The sequence below is a fragment of the Pipistrellus hanaki genome, assembly GCF_964339955.1.
Source record: "Pipistrellus hanaki genome assembly, chromosome: 1".
In the NCBI taxonomy this organism is placed as follows: Eukaryota; Metazoa; Chordata; class Mammalia; order Chiroptera; family Vespertilionidae; genus Pipistrellus; species Pipistrellus hanaki.
This window is the reverse complement of record NC_140503.1, coordinates 62,525,211-62,541,510: the sequence shown is the minus strand read 5'-3', so window position 1 is coordinate 62,541,510 and position 16,300 is coordinate 62,525,211. Positions and strand designations below refer to the sequence as shown.

The following is a 16,300-nucleotide window of genomic DNA, read 5'->3' as shown; positions in this document are numbered from 1 at the left end:
AAAAAAAAAAGGAAAATATTACTGGTGTGACTCAGTATCCTAACAGAGTTAATACATTCCATCTTTTAGAAAGCCAACAGTAATTCTATGATATTATCAAATAACTGTTCAATGTTCACATTTCTCTGACACCCTCCTACCCCCGACAGATTACTGGTGTGACTCAGTATCCTAACAAAGTTAATACATCCCTCTACTGGGGATGTGCCCACAACCAATGTACATGCCCTTGACTGGAATTGAACCTGGGACCTTTCAGTCCGCAGACGGATGCTCTATCCACTGAGCCAAACCGGTTTCGGCAAAGCATACTAATTGATACCTACACTACACTGAACATTATTATGTCCATAAACATCAGTTCCTAACAGTTGATTGGCTGGATAACCAAGAAAGGTTTGTCTTATTTATATAGCTGGAGTTGTAATTACATAATCTAACCTATTATTACATAAATCAATGAAAGTGAGCTCAAAGACAAAGATAGTTATTTCTGTGAAAAGTATATTGAATGGCTAGGGAAATGTTCATAAAGGTGAATTTATTTTTAAAAATGCTTTTAGCCTGGCCAGTGTGACTCTGTGGTTGAGCATTGACCCATAAACCAAGAGGTCACTGGTTCAATTTCCTGATCAGAACACAATGCTGGGGTTTGTAGCTTGATCTCCAGTAGGGGTGTGTGCAGGAGGCAGCGAATCAAGGATATTTTTCTGTCATGGATGTTTCTGTCTCTCTATCCCTCTCCCTTCTTATCTCTAAAAATCAATAAAAACATATTTTTAAAAATGCTTTTAAAGTTGGTATGGCTGCCAGAGGGAAGTCGGTTGCCAGCAGCTGTGGTAAGGAAGACCTACACTTGCACTAATTTCGTGCATCAAGCCTCTAGTATTTTTTTTTATTTTAATATATGTATTTTATTGATTTTTCCACAGAGAGGAAGGAAGAGGGATAGAGAGCTAGAAATGTCGATGAGAGAGAAACATCAACCAGCTGTCTCCTGCACACCCCCTACTTGGGATGTGCCCGCAATTAATGTACATGCCCTTGACCGGAATTGAACCTGGAACCTTCCAGTTTGCAGACTGATGCTCTATCCACAGAGCAAACCGGTTTTGGCAACCTCTAATATTGAATAAAATATCTTCTGTTGTAAATCATTTGAAGTAAAGTTGTTTCAAGTGCAGCTTTGTAGTCAAGTTTTGAAGTCAGATAGATTTGAGTTTGCATTTTGGCTCTGCCACTTGTCAGTTATGTGATCTTGGTAGTTACTTAACCTTTATGACCCTCAAAATCTACATTTGTAAAACAACTGGCAGTCAGACATCCCTCAAGAGGTCCCAGGTTGGAGAGGATGCAGGCCGGGCTGAGGGATAAACCCTCCACCCCCATGTACGAATTTCATTCATCGGGCCACTAGTGTTCAATAAGAAAATGGACATTCCTGTGTTATTCTAGTCTTAAGGGAAATGCTTTTAGTTTTTCCCTATTGAGTATGATGTTAGCTTTGGGTTTGTCATATATGGCCTTTATTATCCTATATAATAAAGAAGTGATATGCAAATTGACCTGCACACCTTCACACACAGTGGCTGCCCCCATGTAGTCAAAGATGGTCACCACAAGATTGCTGGCAGGGAAAGGTAGTTGTCGGTGGTCAGGCCAGCAGGGGGGGCAGTTAGGGATAACCAGGCCGGCAGGGGAGGGCAGTTAGGAGTGACCAAGCCAGCAGGGGAGAGCAGTTGTGGGTAACCGGGCTGGCAGGGGAGGGCAGATAAGGGCAACCGGACCTGCAGGGGAGAGCAGTTGGGGGCAATCAGACTGGCAGGGGAGCAGTTAGGCATCAATCAGACTGGCAGGGGAGTGGTTAGGGGGTGATCAGGGTGGCAGGCAGGTGAGCAGTTGAGAGCCAATAGTCTGGGATTGTGAGAGAGATGTCCGACTGCCAGTTTAGGCCCAATCCCTGCCTGGCAGTCGGACATCCCCCGAGAGGTCCCAGATTGGAGAGGGTGCAGGCTGGGCTGAAGGACACACCCTTTCCTCCCCCCTCCCCCCCTTTCATTATTTTCATGTACCAGGCCTCTAGTGTTAAGATAAAAACAGTATAAATTGATGCCATAGTGTTCTAATTCAAAATGACAGATTTTCATTAATCTTTATTTTATTTTCTAGGGTATATCAGACAGAATCTCATATGAAAATAGTGAGAAAGTCAGAAATTGCAGGTAATGTATTAATGCAATTCCTGCAAGTCTGTTATGTATAAAAATTTACTGTGGCTATCTAATCAGATAATTGATATAACTTATTTTTTATTTTATTGGTTGAAAAATATAACTTGTGTCTTGGGGGGGGCAGAATTTTTTTATTCTTGTTAATTTTTCTAATGCTTTATCAGAATATCTTTGAAAAACTTGAATTTTTTTTAATTTTTAGAAACAGAAACAAGAGAAAATGTTCTACTTGTACAGTAAGTAAGAAAAATGTGATTCAAATTATATTTTAAAGTTATTTATTCCTACTAAATAAAGTAATTTTTTAATTAGTGTCCTTTTAAAAAAATGTTTTTATTGATTTCTTTTTTTTTTTTTTTTTTTTTTCCAGTAGAAATGGATTTATTTTATGGGTAATTAGGTTAAACCTAAACCTACACAATTAAAACAATGAAGGGGAAAAAACAAACAAACTACCCAATAACCCTAAACTTATGCAATCTGAACAGAAATCACATAATTGTCCCCTGAGAACATCTTTGTATGTTCATTAAAGAGCTGTTAAATCTTAAATTAAAAAAATCTTGAAGTTATCTAGTTATTCCTTATTCGAGTTCTCAGTGAAATTTAGTTTATTAGTTTTAGAGAATTTTTTTAAGTCCAATTCTAAAAACACTGTTTTCATATGTCAGGAAAAGTGGAAAGGGTGAAATTAATTCATATGAAGGCCTCTTCTAGCATTAAAATAGCCATGCGTAACTTCTTTCTAGTCTGTTGTATCATCCATTCACTGACTCATACATTGAACACATTTTATGGAACACCATTTATAAGAAGCAAAACTGAAAGAATAACAGATAGACATATAGGCTCATTAACTCTAGGAAGTCAATACACTTAAGGGGTGATATGTTTGCATACATGTGACATAATTTCTCAATGTTCCGTGCCTTCCAAGTTTTGTCAGGGTCTTTAGCCCTTATAAATGGAAATCAGAAAAAGACAATGAGTGTGAACATAATGTCTACCTGGCAGGAACTTTAAGGACAAAAACGGCTTACAGGAAAATAAAATTTAAAAAGGTAAAGTCCTGAAAATCTATGTATATAAAAATTAACCCAAATTATCTAGATTCATACAACTATAAAAAGCTTTATCATCTAAGTACCAAATGTTGAACCAATCCCTTTCCCCACAAAATACAAGCTCCTATACAATTCCTGTTATGGAGTCTACTAGAAAGGAATATTCAGTTGAAAATACATAAACATATATTCATTTCCAACTTTTAAGAAGATTTTGGGTCGAAAGTCATCAGAGTACAAGTGTAAAGATAATTTTCTTAAACATATTTTGATAAAGGCCATAGGAACACTTGTCACATTGTTCAAATGCCCAATAGCAAGACTCCTGATGAGACAGACCTAACAGGTCACAGTATATCAACAGAGTGTCTTAGAAAGAAAGCCAATATGACTAAACCCAAAAAGATCACATGAAGTAGCTCATGTACGATACAAACCTAGGTTAATAAATAAAGGAAACACAGGTGACTGCACTCTGAAGGACATTCAGTTCCTCGTGGCCCATTCACAGTCTTCTCTGAGACTCCACTGCCACTTCCACCTGGGCAAGTCTAATGGTGCGGCCATGCAGCTTGTAGCCGTCTTGCCTTACTAATGCCACCGTGCCAGGCTGCACCCCATCAGCCGGCACATGACAGACGAGTTCATGCTCATGTGGGTCGTATTTGTCACCAATGGGGCTCATCTTCTCCAGGCCATGCTTGGCAAACACACTTTTCAGCTTTGCTTCTAAAAGGGACAATCCTCGGAAGATCTTCTCAAGGCTGAGCTTCTGGTCCCCAGGCTCTGTTTCTTCAGAAATGCTCTCTGTAGTCTTCTCCAAAATGTCTGCCACCTCTACCAAGTCCTTACAGAAACTCTGAATTCTGTTAAATCCTGGACTTCCTTCTCCAGTTTAACAGCTTTTAGCTTTAAGGCTCTTTCTGCAAGAGAGGGCCCCAGCTCATCAGGAGGATCCTCAGAACTGCAGTCCTCACCAGCAGTTCTCTGGGTGGCAGTGCTGAAAGGATGCAGACATCCCCTGCCGTCGGACGCAGCAACCGAGGCCAGGAGGTGCTGCACCCGCCGCCGGACTGCCCACAAGGACCGCGCGGCCATGTCCCAGACCTCTGTTTTTATTGATTTCAAAGGGAGAGGGAGAGAGAGAAACATTATTGATGATAGAGAATCATTGACTGGCTGCCTTTTGCATGCCCCCTATTGGGGACTGACCCCACAAGTCAGGCATGTACCCTGACTGGGAATTAAACCGTGACCTCCTGGTTCATAGTTTGATGCTCAATCACTGAGCAACACTTACCAGGCTTAGTTAATATCCTTTTAATTGTTGTGTTGTTGTTGTTTTTTTTTGTGTGTGTGTGTGTGTATCCCTTTTGTGGAATACTTAGGAATAATTTAAAAACAAATTATTGCACTAACTGGTTTGGCTCAGTGGATAGAGAGTCGACCTGTAGACTGAAGGGTCTTGGGTTCAATTCTGGTCAAGGGCACATGCCTAGTTTGTGGGTTCAGTTCCAATGGGAGGCATTGATGTTTGTCTCTCTATATATATATTTTAAAATATATATTTTTTAAAAACAACATGTTCCAAAGAAAGGAATGTATACCAGACATTACTTTAAAAACAACAACAACCACAAACAAAATAAATTGTTTTGCAGAACTTAATGTACTATTATATTTGACTACAGGCCCAGTGCACAAAATTCATGCATTCAGCCGGGGCGGGGGTGGGGGTTGGGGTGGGGGTGGGGAGTGTCCCTCAGCCTGGCCTTGGCACCCTCTCGCAATCCTGGAGCCCTTGGGGGATGTCAAACTGCTGTTAGTCGGACATTCTTAATGCTGCTGCAGAGGTGGGAGAGGCTCCCACCACTGCCACTATGCTTACCAGCTGTGATCTTGGCCTCTGGCCAAGCGGTGCTTCCCCTGTGGGAGCGCACTGACCACCAGGGGGCAGCTCCTGCATTGAATGCCTTCCCCCTCGTGGTCAGTATGTATCATAGTGACCAGTCATTCTGCCATTCGGTCAATTTACATATTACCCTTTTATTATATAGGACTAGAGGCCCAATACATGAAATTCGTGCAAGAGTAGGCCCTGGCTGCTTTGGCCTTCACAACCCCGGCTGCCTCATGGCCCCAGCTGCCTCATGGCCCTGTGGCCTCATGACCCCTGCCCACTAGTTGTTCTGGAAGGCCATCCTGGAAAGTCATTCCACCGTCCAGTCTCATTAGCAGATTTGCTCTTTATTAATAGGATAAGTAAGTACATTGTACAGCTTATTCTTTTAATGAAGTGATTAATACTCTTTCATTTATAAATCCTTAAATACATCAGCTGGTATGAAACAATAAATACCAGAAAGAGAAACATTATTGATGATAGAGAATCATTGATTGGCTGCCTTCTGCACGCCCCCTATTGGGGACTGAGCCCGCAAGTCCGGTAAGGAGCAGCAAGCAGGTGGGCAGTAAGGAGCCCACCTGCTTGCTTTTTTAATTAAAGTTATTTTTATAATATCTTTTAATTAAAGTTATTTTTATGATATTAATACATAGAAAAGTAAATACCAGTAACTTTTCAATACATGAAAAGATGCATATCTTCAGAAGAGTAATAGACTATTTTTTTTTTTTTAATATATCTTATTGATATTTTACAGAGAGATAGGTAGAGGGTTAGAGAGTCAGAAACATCGATGAGAGACATCGATCAGCTGCCTCCTGCACACTCCCTGCACACTCCCTACTGGGGATATGCCCACAACCAATGTACATGACCGGAATCGAACCTGGGACCTTTCAGTCTGCAGGCCGATGCTCTATCCACTGAGCCAAACCGGTTTTGGCAGAAATAAAAACTATTGAGATTTTTCATCTAACCAGTTAAGAACATAGGTAAAGCATCACTCATTGCTAGTGGGTATAGATTATAGAAGGCAATTGGCATTATTATTCAACTGTTGTGAGTCTTGGTAATTGTTTGTAATACAGATTTTTAAAATATTTTTTTATATTTTAGGAATAAGACTCCACAAGATAATTACTGTGAAATTACTGGTGAGTATGATCTGAATAGTTTTCTTACTATATACTTTTCTCTTTATCCAAATTCCTTGATAAGTAATAATCTAAAAAAAAAAAATATGATTAAGAGAGTATGAAGAGGCCTCTGTTTGTTCCACAAAATTTTAGTTTAAAATTTTACAAATTTATTTATTCCAAAACTGCTGTCCCTCTTGTTTCCTCTATCTTAGGCTTTCACTCATTTATTTTTATTTATTTATTTATTTAAAAATATTTTTATTGATTTCAGAGAGGAAGGGAAAGGGGGAGAGAGAGAGACATAAATATCAGTGATGAGAATAATCATTGATCTGCTGCCTCCTGAAAGTCCCCCACTGGGGATTGAGCCCACAACCTGGGCCTGTGCCCTGACCAGGAATTGAATCGTGACCTGGTCAACACTCAACCATTGAACCATGCCAGCTGGGTCTTATTAATTTATTTACTCAAGTCAGGAATTGAGTCATTTTTTAATATTTACTTCATTTTCTATATCTATTCGGCTATATCCTCTTGATATCCTGTCTCTTAAATATCTTGCAGATCTCTTACTGTTTCTCTATTCCTTCTGCCACTGTTTGAATTCAAGTTCCTATTATTTCTTGGGTTACTGTATATAGTTTCTTATCCTTCGAATCTATTCTGTATATTTCTAAATCTGATCATATTACCTTCCAGCTAAAAATTGTTCAGTGACACTTTTGCTAACAGGATAAAACCCATACTCCTCAGCATAGACTTAGAAAGCCCTTTATGATTTGGCTTGTCGTCTTCTCCAATCTTATTTCCTTTCCTTTATAGGCATCCTTTCCTCTAGCCCAGTGTTTCCCAAAGTGTGGTACGCATACCCCCAGGGGTATGGGAAGAGTTTGGTGGGGTACACGTTGCACCAGAGTTTGGTGGGGATATGCACTGCACCGTGCTTAGCTGCACCTAATTCTACGTTCTCATGAGTACGAGGGGTACTCAGCGTTACGAAAATTATAGAAGGGGTACATATGTCAAAAGTTTGGGAAACACTGCTCTAGCCCAAGGATGGGGAACTCTCTTTTTGCCAAGGGTCTTATATAAATGATGTTTTAAATAACATTTATAACAAAATTCACAGGCCATACAAATTTATCAACTTAAAAATTAGCCTGCAATATTTGGCCAAACATTTAATTAACTCACCCCTAATGATTTGGCAGGGTCAGACAAAATTATTTTTGCCTGTGGGCCAGACATTCCCCATTCCTCCTAGACCATGAAGAACTATTTGCAATTCTTCATGTGGACTTTTTTTTCCTGCTGGTATCCATTGTAAATGCTATTTTCTCTACCTAAAGTGCTCTCCCAACTATAATTTGCCTAGCATTCTTCTCATTTTTCACTTAGCGTAACTTTAGTTCTTTTCAAAGTAACCAGTTTACAAACTATTACAGTCCATGACTGAAGATGAAGTTACTCTGGAATGTAAATCAACTGTGGCAGTAAGCTATTATTTTGTGTAGCTAACATTTTTTCTTAGCAAGGGAAATGCTTTAGCCGGGACCGGTTTGGCTCAATGGATGGAGCGTCTGCTTGGGGACTGAAAGGTCCCGGGTTCGATTCCGGTCAAGGGCATGTGCCTTGGTTGCGGGCATATCCCCGGTGGGGGGTGTGCAGGAGGCAGCTGATCGATGACTCTCTCTCATCGATGTTTCTGACTCCCTATCTCTCTCCCTTCCTCTCTGTACAAAATCAATAAAATATACTTTAAAAAAAAAAAAAAAAGAAAGAAAGAAATGCTTTAGTTTAGCAGTTCACAGACTGGCACCATACACTAAGTAGTACTGCCTTAAATGGAGTTGTTGTTTTTTGACAAAACCAATAAGTCAATCACTCTTTCCTGTGTTTTGACTACAGCTTTTATTTCTCTGTCTCTTGTAGAATTTATCACATTGTAGTTTTGGTATTTACTTGTCACTCTTTTGTTAAACTAAATTTTTTGAGTCCAAAAATTTTGTCTTTGTACTTTAGTAGACAGTTGTTTTGGGGGTCATAATAGGTTCTGAAGCAATATTTGTTGAATAAATGAGTGGAAACTTAATAAATAAAAAAGGCTTCTAACCAAAAGCCTATAATTACTTCACTATGTTTAATCAAGGTTGCTGTAAACTCTTGAAACTATTCTAAAGATTTGCCTTTATTTTTATTTATTTTAATTTTTATTGACTTTAGAGAGAGAAAAAGGGAGAGGAAGAGAGAGAAACATGGATTGTTTACCTCCCATATATACCCTGATCACAATTGAACCCACTACCTGAGTATGTGCCCTGACCTGGAATCAAACCCAAAATTCTTCAGTGCATGAGATAACAATCCAACTAACTGAATCACACTGGCGAGAGCCTATTTTTACTTATTGTTATTACTAGAGGCCTGATGCATGAAATTTGTGCAAGAATAGGCAGGCCTTCCTTCCCATGGATGCTGGCACTGGCTTTCCTCTGGCACCCGGGACCCGGGCTTCCCTCCAGCCACTGGCAGTCACCTGGGATCCGGGCTTCCTTTGAGGCACCGGCTTCGTCCAGAAGGTCGTCCTGAAGGATGTCTGGTCTAATTAGCATATTATGCTTTTATTATTTTAGAACCTATAATAATATAGAGTCAAGACTCTAGTTCCTTATTTCTATTATTGTATCTTGTTCTAACATAAAATCTCATCAAGATGTATCTGAACTATTACAGTAGTTTCCTTATTGATTCATCTTTTTCTTGAATCTACTTTCTTCTCCTTCTCTAGTAGTATTTTTATAAAATGCACATTTTATAATGGGAATGTCTAGATTCCTTAAGATAGAATAAAAGATGTTCAAATCTCATGTAATCTCTACTATCCAGGAAACAAAAATGGAGAAGTAAAGGAGGGAAAAAGTGATCTAAACTCTCCATGTTTAAAATTTGCGCCACATTCTAAAAGTATTTTAGTTACACAGAGAATATAATAACTGTTTTTGTCTCTAACATGGGACAATTAAAAGTCAGTAAAATTTAATACCTAAGTCCTTATAAAGGGCTTAGTAACTAGTAAAACTTTGGTAAATACAGTAGCCCCCCCTTATCAATGGGGAATATGTTCCATGAATTTTCCATTTAATATTTTAGACCATGGTTGACCATGAATAAATGAGACTGAAAAAAGCAAAGCCACTGATAAGGCACTACTGTACTTGTAACTGATGAAGGAAAATCAGGCTCTAGTGATACATATTTTTGTCATCGACTATTTTTTTTTCTTCTTCTTAATAGGAATGAACACGTTGCTTTGTGCTCCCATTCAGACCCAGATGCAACAGAGAGAGGTAGGAGTTCATACAAGTGCCTTCATATTCAATTTCCCTTGACAGTTGAAAGTTTTTAAAAACTCAAAATTTAATGGTAATGCATGAGTTAGGGGTTACCTACCAAAATGGACCTGTAGACTGGAAAAACTTCTACCCTTTAAGTTAACTAAGGAAAGTTAAGTCACTGTCAGTTTAAATAATAGGTAAATATATTAGTTATATTAGGACTTCTCACACTTTAATGGGCATATGAATCATCTCAGGATTTTGTTTAAAATGTAGAGTTTTTTATCCAGTAGATCTAGCGTGGGCCCTGAGATTTTATACTTCTAACAATCTCCTGGGTCTTACTAGTGCACTGGTCTAGAGACTATACTTTGAGTAGCAAGGAGTTTGACCATGTCCTTACAAATAAAATCACTGCATTAAGATTCAAAGAGAATCCAACTTTCAATGGTTCAGAAGTGTTCTACAAATTAGTCAGCTATGCACTTATCCCTTTCTGAGTCTTCTATTTAAAAAGAGAATGACCTATATAATACAGTAATTATCATTTTCATTATATTTGCATTTGGAATTGTCAGTTTTTTTTATCTTTTAGTCATTCTAATGGATGTATAATAAACCTTGAACTTTTAATTTGTCCACAAACACTAAAAGTATTTCAGGGAGAGAAAGAAAGAAACATCAATGATGAGAGAGAATCATTGATTGGCTGCTTCTTACATGCTCCCTATTGGGAGAGAGTCTGCAACCTGGGCATGTGCCCTGACTGGTCATCTCTTAACCACTGAGCTACACCTGGCAGACTAGAAAAAAATTTAATAACTAATTATGTACTACACAGCACACCATTGATTCAAACCAATCATTGATGATTATTTTTACAGTACATGTTGTAAAATACCTTTTTAAAGTTTTTATTGTATTTGATTTTTAAAAATATTTTGCTTTCATTATAGATTTCAGTTATAGAATACAACCATGAAGAGAAACACTCAAATGACCAGACAGTCATCTTTTCAGATGAAAACCAGATGGACCTGACAGCAAGTCACACTGTGTTGATTACGAGAGACCTTTTAGATTGTACAGAAAGTGACAAGTCCACCAAAACAGATACCACATCGTCTGTGGCTAACTTAAACCTTCATACTGAGGATTCAAGAATGAAAAAAGAATTGAATTTTTCCAAGGATCAAAACACTAATTCAGAAAAGAAAATAAATTTCAATGATTTCATAAAAAGATTGAAAACAGGGAAATCTAATACTTCTTCTACAGGACCTGATAAAGAAAATTCTGAGATATCTATTCATTCCATAGAATCAAATAAGGCTTCTTCTATACATCAAATGCATGTATCTCTCAATGTAGATAAAAATACCAGTAATATGACTAGAATCTTTATTGAACAAGATGATGGGATGAATTTCACCCAGTGTTATACATCCAATATTCAGACTTTGGTTCCCACATCCACTGAAGCCAATTTAAGGGAATTTAAAAGTGATAATACAGTTTATGGTAATGATTTGATGGACTTGACAATAAACCGCACTATACAAATTTTACCCTCTGCAAATAATTTATCTGAAATAGAAAATGAAACTCAGACTGTCATGATGGATGTTACAACAGATTATAGAAATAAAGCTCCAGGAAAGATTACAGTCTTTGAGAATAAACCAAATGCTGCTCTTCCAGACTCTTCCTTAAACCCTAAAGGTGACATACATATTACCAGAGATCATATTACGGGGACAGAAACTCATACAGTCACACAGACTTCTAACCAAGATGTCAGAACATTGGCCATGGTCCCAGAATCTATATGTTTCAGTCCAGCAATTCAAGATTATAAAACATTTTTGTATTCTACTTGTAACGATGCCATGGAACTGACCAAGTGTCTCTCAAGTATGAAAGAGGATGAAAATTTGCTAAAGGATGACCGTAATTATGCCAAAATGTATCATAATCCAGGTGCCAGTTCTCTTCTCATAGATAAAACAATTTACTCAGGAGAGGATAGCATGGACATTACCAAGAGTCAGACACTTGGAATAGATAATCAAGTTTTTAAAGAAGATCAGACAAATGCCCAGACAACAGCCATACCAATATCTGAAAAAGAAATGATGCTCCAAAATCACATAACTATGTCAAAGGATGAGGAAATGAATGTAAATTGTATCTCACTTCCTCATGTATCTAAGGAAAGATTACAACAGGGCCAGGCAGATCCTTTGCCTACTTCAGCTGGTAAAAAGACTGTAATCTTCACAGGTGAAGATAAGGGTTTGACTAAAATTCAAACAACTAACTTAGGAAGTCAAGCTCCTCTTGCATCTTATAATCTAGCATTCAAGGATGCCAGTACATTTCACTCTGACAGCAAAAGCCTTTTAAATGAATGGGGGAAAATGACCCAAAATCATAATGAACACTCCCAACAACCAAGAATAATATCTGAAAATATCCTAACTGATCCCTTGGACAAAGAAACAGATCAAGTTTTGAAGATTTCATCCTATCTTGACAAAGTGTCTTCTCAGCCTGTTGATATTAACCAGGACAAAGTAGCAAGCTATAATATAGTTTACTCTGGTGGAGATCTTAATAAACAAGTAGCACTGGGAAAGAATAGAGATACAGTTTCATGTGAGCAAGCTTTGTTTCCGACCACTAAACTGTCTTCATCAGAAGGCCAGTCTGCCATGGAAAATCATAATACTGCTGTTAACAGTCATATAGTTAAATCTGTACCAGACCAGAATTCTAAACTGCCTGAGCCACTGAGGAAAAGTTTAGGTAATCCCACCCTTGACTGTTCTAGTGACAAGACAATTACTTGTTCAGAAGTGGAGCAAAATATGGACCTAACCAAGAGTCACACTGTTGTCATTGGATTTGGTCCTTCTGAAGTACAAGAACTTGGTAAGACTAATTTAGAAAGAACTGTACTTGCAGACAGACCTGACTTTGAACTATCCAAAAGGAAAAGCCTAGGAAAAATAAAAGTGACTTCTGCTGAGGAGAGAGTTTTCTTCCTAGAAAATGGTGAAAGTGACCATTCAGCAGCAAAAGTCGGCCAGCTAACACTTCTAGGGGACCCATCTAATAGTGGTCCTATAGAGAAAGCTGTAGCATTTATAGCTGACGAGAACATGGAAGTGTCTACATCAACTGTTTGGAAAAATGACAGAGATGTACAAAAGCCTGGATTTTTTAATGAATATTTATCAGGCAAAAGTCAAAGAAGGAAAAGCCTTAGACTCAAAGATGATAACAAGCCCATTGCATTTTCAAGTAATCATAAAAATGATATGGATATCATCCAGAGTTGTACAGTGGGAATAAATAACAAAAATGCCACAGAAGATAGAAAAGATTCTCTGTTGGTGCCTTTGGAAGGAACTTCTAAAACTATTTTGTACACATGTGGGCAGGATGACATGGAGATCACTAGAATTCACACAACTGCCTTAGAATGTAAACCTGTCTCACCACTTAAAATAATCACTAGGCCAATGGACAATACTGTATTGTTTATAGATAATCACAGTGATCTAGAAATCACCAAGTCTAATACTGCTTTCATTGATTGTCAAGCCACAGGAAAAATACTTCAAGAGTGCCCTAAATTAGGAAAAGTAAAAAGAAAAAGCTTGGGCGTTTCTTTTCCTAAGGAAGGTAGCTCTGTTCAAGAAATCACTAAACAACAAGCACAGGCTATAGAAAACAAAATTGTTCTTCACTCTGAGCAAGAGCACCAAGTGATACCCTGTTCTAATACATTATCTGGGGATCAACTTCAGATAGAAATCATCAAATTCCATAGCACTGCTGTGGATGAAAAGGTCATGGCAAAAGTTGTAGATAAGGCCTATACATTGGAAAAAGCCAAACTTGAAAACTGCCACTTAAATAGCACAGGTAGGAGAAATGTGGATTTTACAAACAGCCGTGCACCTGCTATTTGTGGATCCATTGACAATTATTCCTTTCTACCAAATGTTATTTCCTCTGTTGATAATTTGGAAGGGAATGTCATGTCCTTATGTGATAAAGATGAGAAAGACAGTAATTGCCCAGTGCAAAATGATCTTGCTTATACAAATGAGTTAGCCAGTGAATATTACTTGAAATCTGAGGCACTGCCTCTCTCTGCTCCTTGTTCTATGTTAGAGAAGGAAAAAGTTATTCAAACTAATACCCAAGGACAGCTAAATGACTGTGTCATAACAGTGCTCAAAGATAAAGATCTGATGAAGGAGCCCCCAAATCTATTAGCTAATCAAACTTTAGTATATAGCCAGGATTTGGGAAACATGACTAAACTTGATTCAAAGCAAGTATCTTTTAAGTTTCCAGAGGATCAAATGGAAAACTTTGTTCATCATAAAGAACATAATTTAAAGAAGATCTTTGTTGATGATGTTTGTGTTGATTCTCCACTTCCTCTCTCAACTCAACTATCTCCATTACCTCAACAAGGACAGAGTATTGTTAATAAAGATGAAGCAATATTGGTTCAAGCTGGAAGTAAGAATTTAAATATTCTAAGAAATTCCACTGTACCCACATGTGAAAATGAGTCCAAAATACTCAATAATGAGAAACAGTTGACGGTAGCCTGCGAAAAAGAACTGAAGAAAAATATCCAAACAGCTAATTGTAATACAGCCGTAGATTTCCACAGTAACTCAGACTTGACTAAGCAAATTATTCAAACTCATGCCAATCCTAAAGAAACATCAGATCCTGTAATTGCATCCAATGCTGCAAGTTTTAGTAGTAGCAAACAAAATCTGAATAATTTGAATGGGAAAACTGAAGAATTTTTAGATATCCAAGCTTTTCATATACCACCTCTTCCGAAACAATTACTTGAGTTAGTAAATAAGGTAGACGGTGATATGAGTATAGTGCAAGCTACAGAAAGAAATAATATTAGCACAGTGTCCAACAACGTTAAAGATGATAGAGGTGAAGCAAATAAATTTTTTCATAATGGAGCTGAAACCAACTCGGTACCAGTTGTAAAAGATAAAATAAGGAGATGTTCTTTGGGAATATTTTTGCCCAGGTTGCCAAACAAGAGAAATTGTAGTGTCACTGGAATAGATGACCTGGAGGAGATCCCCTCAAAAACAACTGATTTAAGTCACTTAGAAACTCAGCCAGTCTCCAGTAAGGATTCAGGCATTGGATTTATTGCAGCTAAACTGAACTTAAGTCCATCTCAATATATAAATGAGGAAAATCTTCCTATATATCCTGCCGAGATTAATTCCTCAGACTCTATTAGCATAGAAACTGAGGAAAAGTCTTTGATTGAGACATGCCAGAAAGTGATTTCACCATCTGAAAATAAAATGAAAGAAACCTGCAATAGGCAAAAAAGAACCTGGGTACAAGAAGATGATGATGATACTCAGAATGAGAAAAAAGTCAGAAAAAGTGAGATTAAGTTTAGTGATACTACACAAGATCAGCAGGTGAGTTCTGTCTTGAACTGATGAATGTTCTTGTTTTGTTTTTTTTTGTTTTTTAAATATGAGTATTCTTGAATTTTAGTCTTGGATAAGCAGGAATTTATTTTTAGTTATAGAGCGGAAGAAACATTTCTTTGTAGAAGCTTAAGGAATTAATGAACAGACTTAAAAATGATTTGAAGTGAGAAATGGTCACAAAAAATGAAATGGAAAGTAGTACAAAAGTTAATGTTGAAATTGTATAATTCTAAATATTCTGTCATCTTTGGTGATTTGTTGTGGTTTGCATATGAAAATTTCTAAGCAGGGTATATGTAATTTTAACTAATTTATTTTTACTGATTTCAGAAAGGGAGCTAGAAACATCAGTGATGAGAGAGAAGCATTGATTGGCTGCCTCCTGCATGCCCCTTACTGGGTATCGAGCTGACAGTCTGGGCATGTGCCCTTGACCAGAATTGAACCCAGGACCCTTCAGTCCACAGGCCAGTGCTCTATCCACTGAGCCAAACCAGCTAGAGCTACATGTAATTTTAAAAGTCATCTGAGGTATTATAAATACTTGGAGGGTAAAAAGTCTTTATTATCCCTAAAGAAAAGCTTGACAGAATTTTCTTGGCAATTGATGATATGTAGAAATTGAAAGTACATTTCTTTAGTGGATGGGGAAGTGCCTAGGTCAAGTTCAGTATCTCAAAGTGAAGTTAGTGAAATTTTGTATTTATGAAAGAAAGTCATAAATATTAAAGCTGAGGGACACTGATTTGGATAACCTGTCACTCAAACTGAGTTTTATAGCTCGAAAGAGAAAGATTAAAAATATCAGAAGTTCATAGAAAACAAAGTTTAAACTCTTAAGAAATATGGAAGCTTAGAAGATGATTTCAGTGGTTCTATGAGAGGAGATGCTGAGGAAATGGTTTGTCTATGAAGCTTTGAGAAAGTACTAACAGTAATATAAAATGTACTAAAGGCCTGGGGCACAAATTCGTACATGGGTGGTCTGGCAGACCCACTCTAATGGGCCAGGCTAGCCGGGGGGCTGAGGGGGCACAGGTGGTTGGCGGGCCAGCCCTGCCCCCCGGCTGGGAGTGGCAGGAGGGCCAATCGGGACCTGGAACAGGTATTTG

The 16,300-nt window shown here is 37.9% G+C and overlaps 2 protein-coding genes and 1 pseudogene across 3 annotated transcripts in view; 2 read left to right on the top strand and 1 right to left on the bottom strand.

The window, feature by feature from the left end:
• RAD51 (RAD51 recombinase) overlaps positions 1-16,300 on the top strand; it is a 139,556-nt gene that overhangs the window by 62,561 nt on the left and 60,695 nt on the right. The window lies entirely within an intron of this gene.
• The window catches only part of KNL1 (kinetochore scaffold 1), a 57,178-nt gene that overhangs the window by 16,824 nt on the left and 24,054 nt on the right, over positions 1-16,300 (top strand). The window contains exons 6-10 of the mRNA XM_084904417.1: positions 2,170-2,222; positions 2,434-2,467; positions 6,318-6,355; positions 9,635-9,687; positions 10,632-15,173. Of these exons, the coding sequence (XP_084760543.1) occupies positions 2,170-2,222; positions 2,434-2,467; positions 6,318-6,355; positions 9,635-9,687; positions 10,632-15,173 (4,720 nt within the window). The remainder of the gene's footprint in view (positions 1-2,169; positions 2,223-2,433; positions 2,468-6,317; positions 6,356-9,634; positions 9,688-10,631; positions 15,174-16,300) is intronic.
• On the bottom strand, positions 3,721-4,398 carry LOC311632936 (grpE protein homolog 2, mitochondrial-like; annotated as a pseudogene). Its single transcript has one exon. The product of its transcript is annotated as a grpE protein homolog 2, mitochondrial-like (transcript).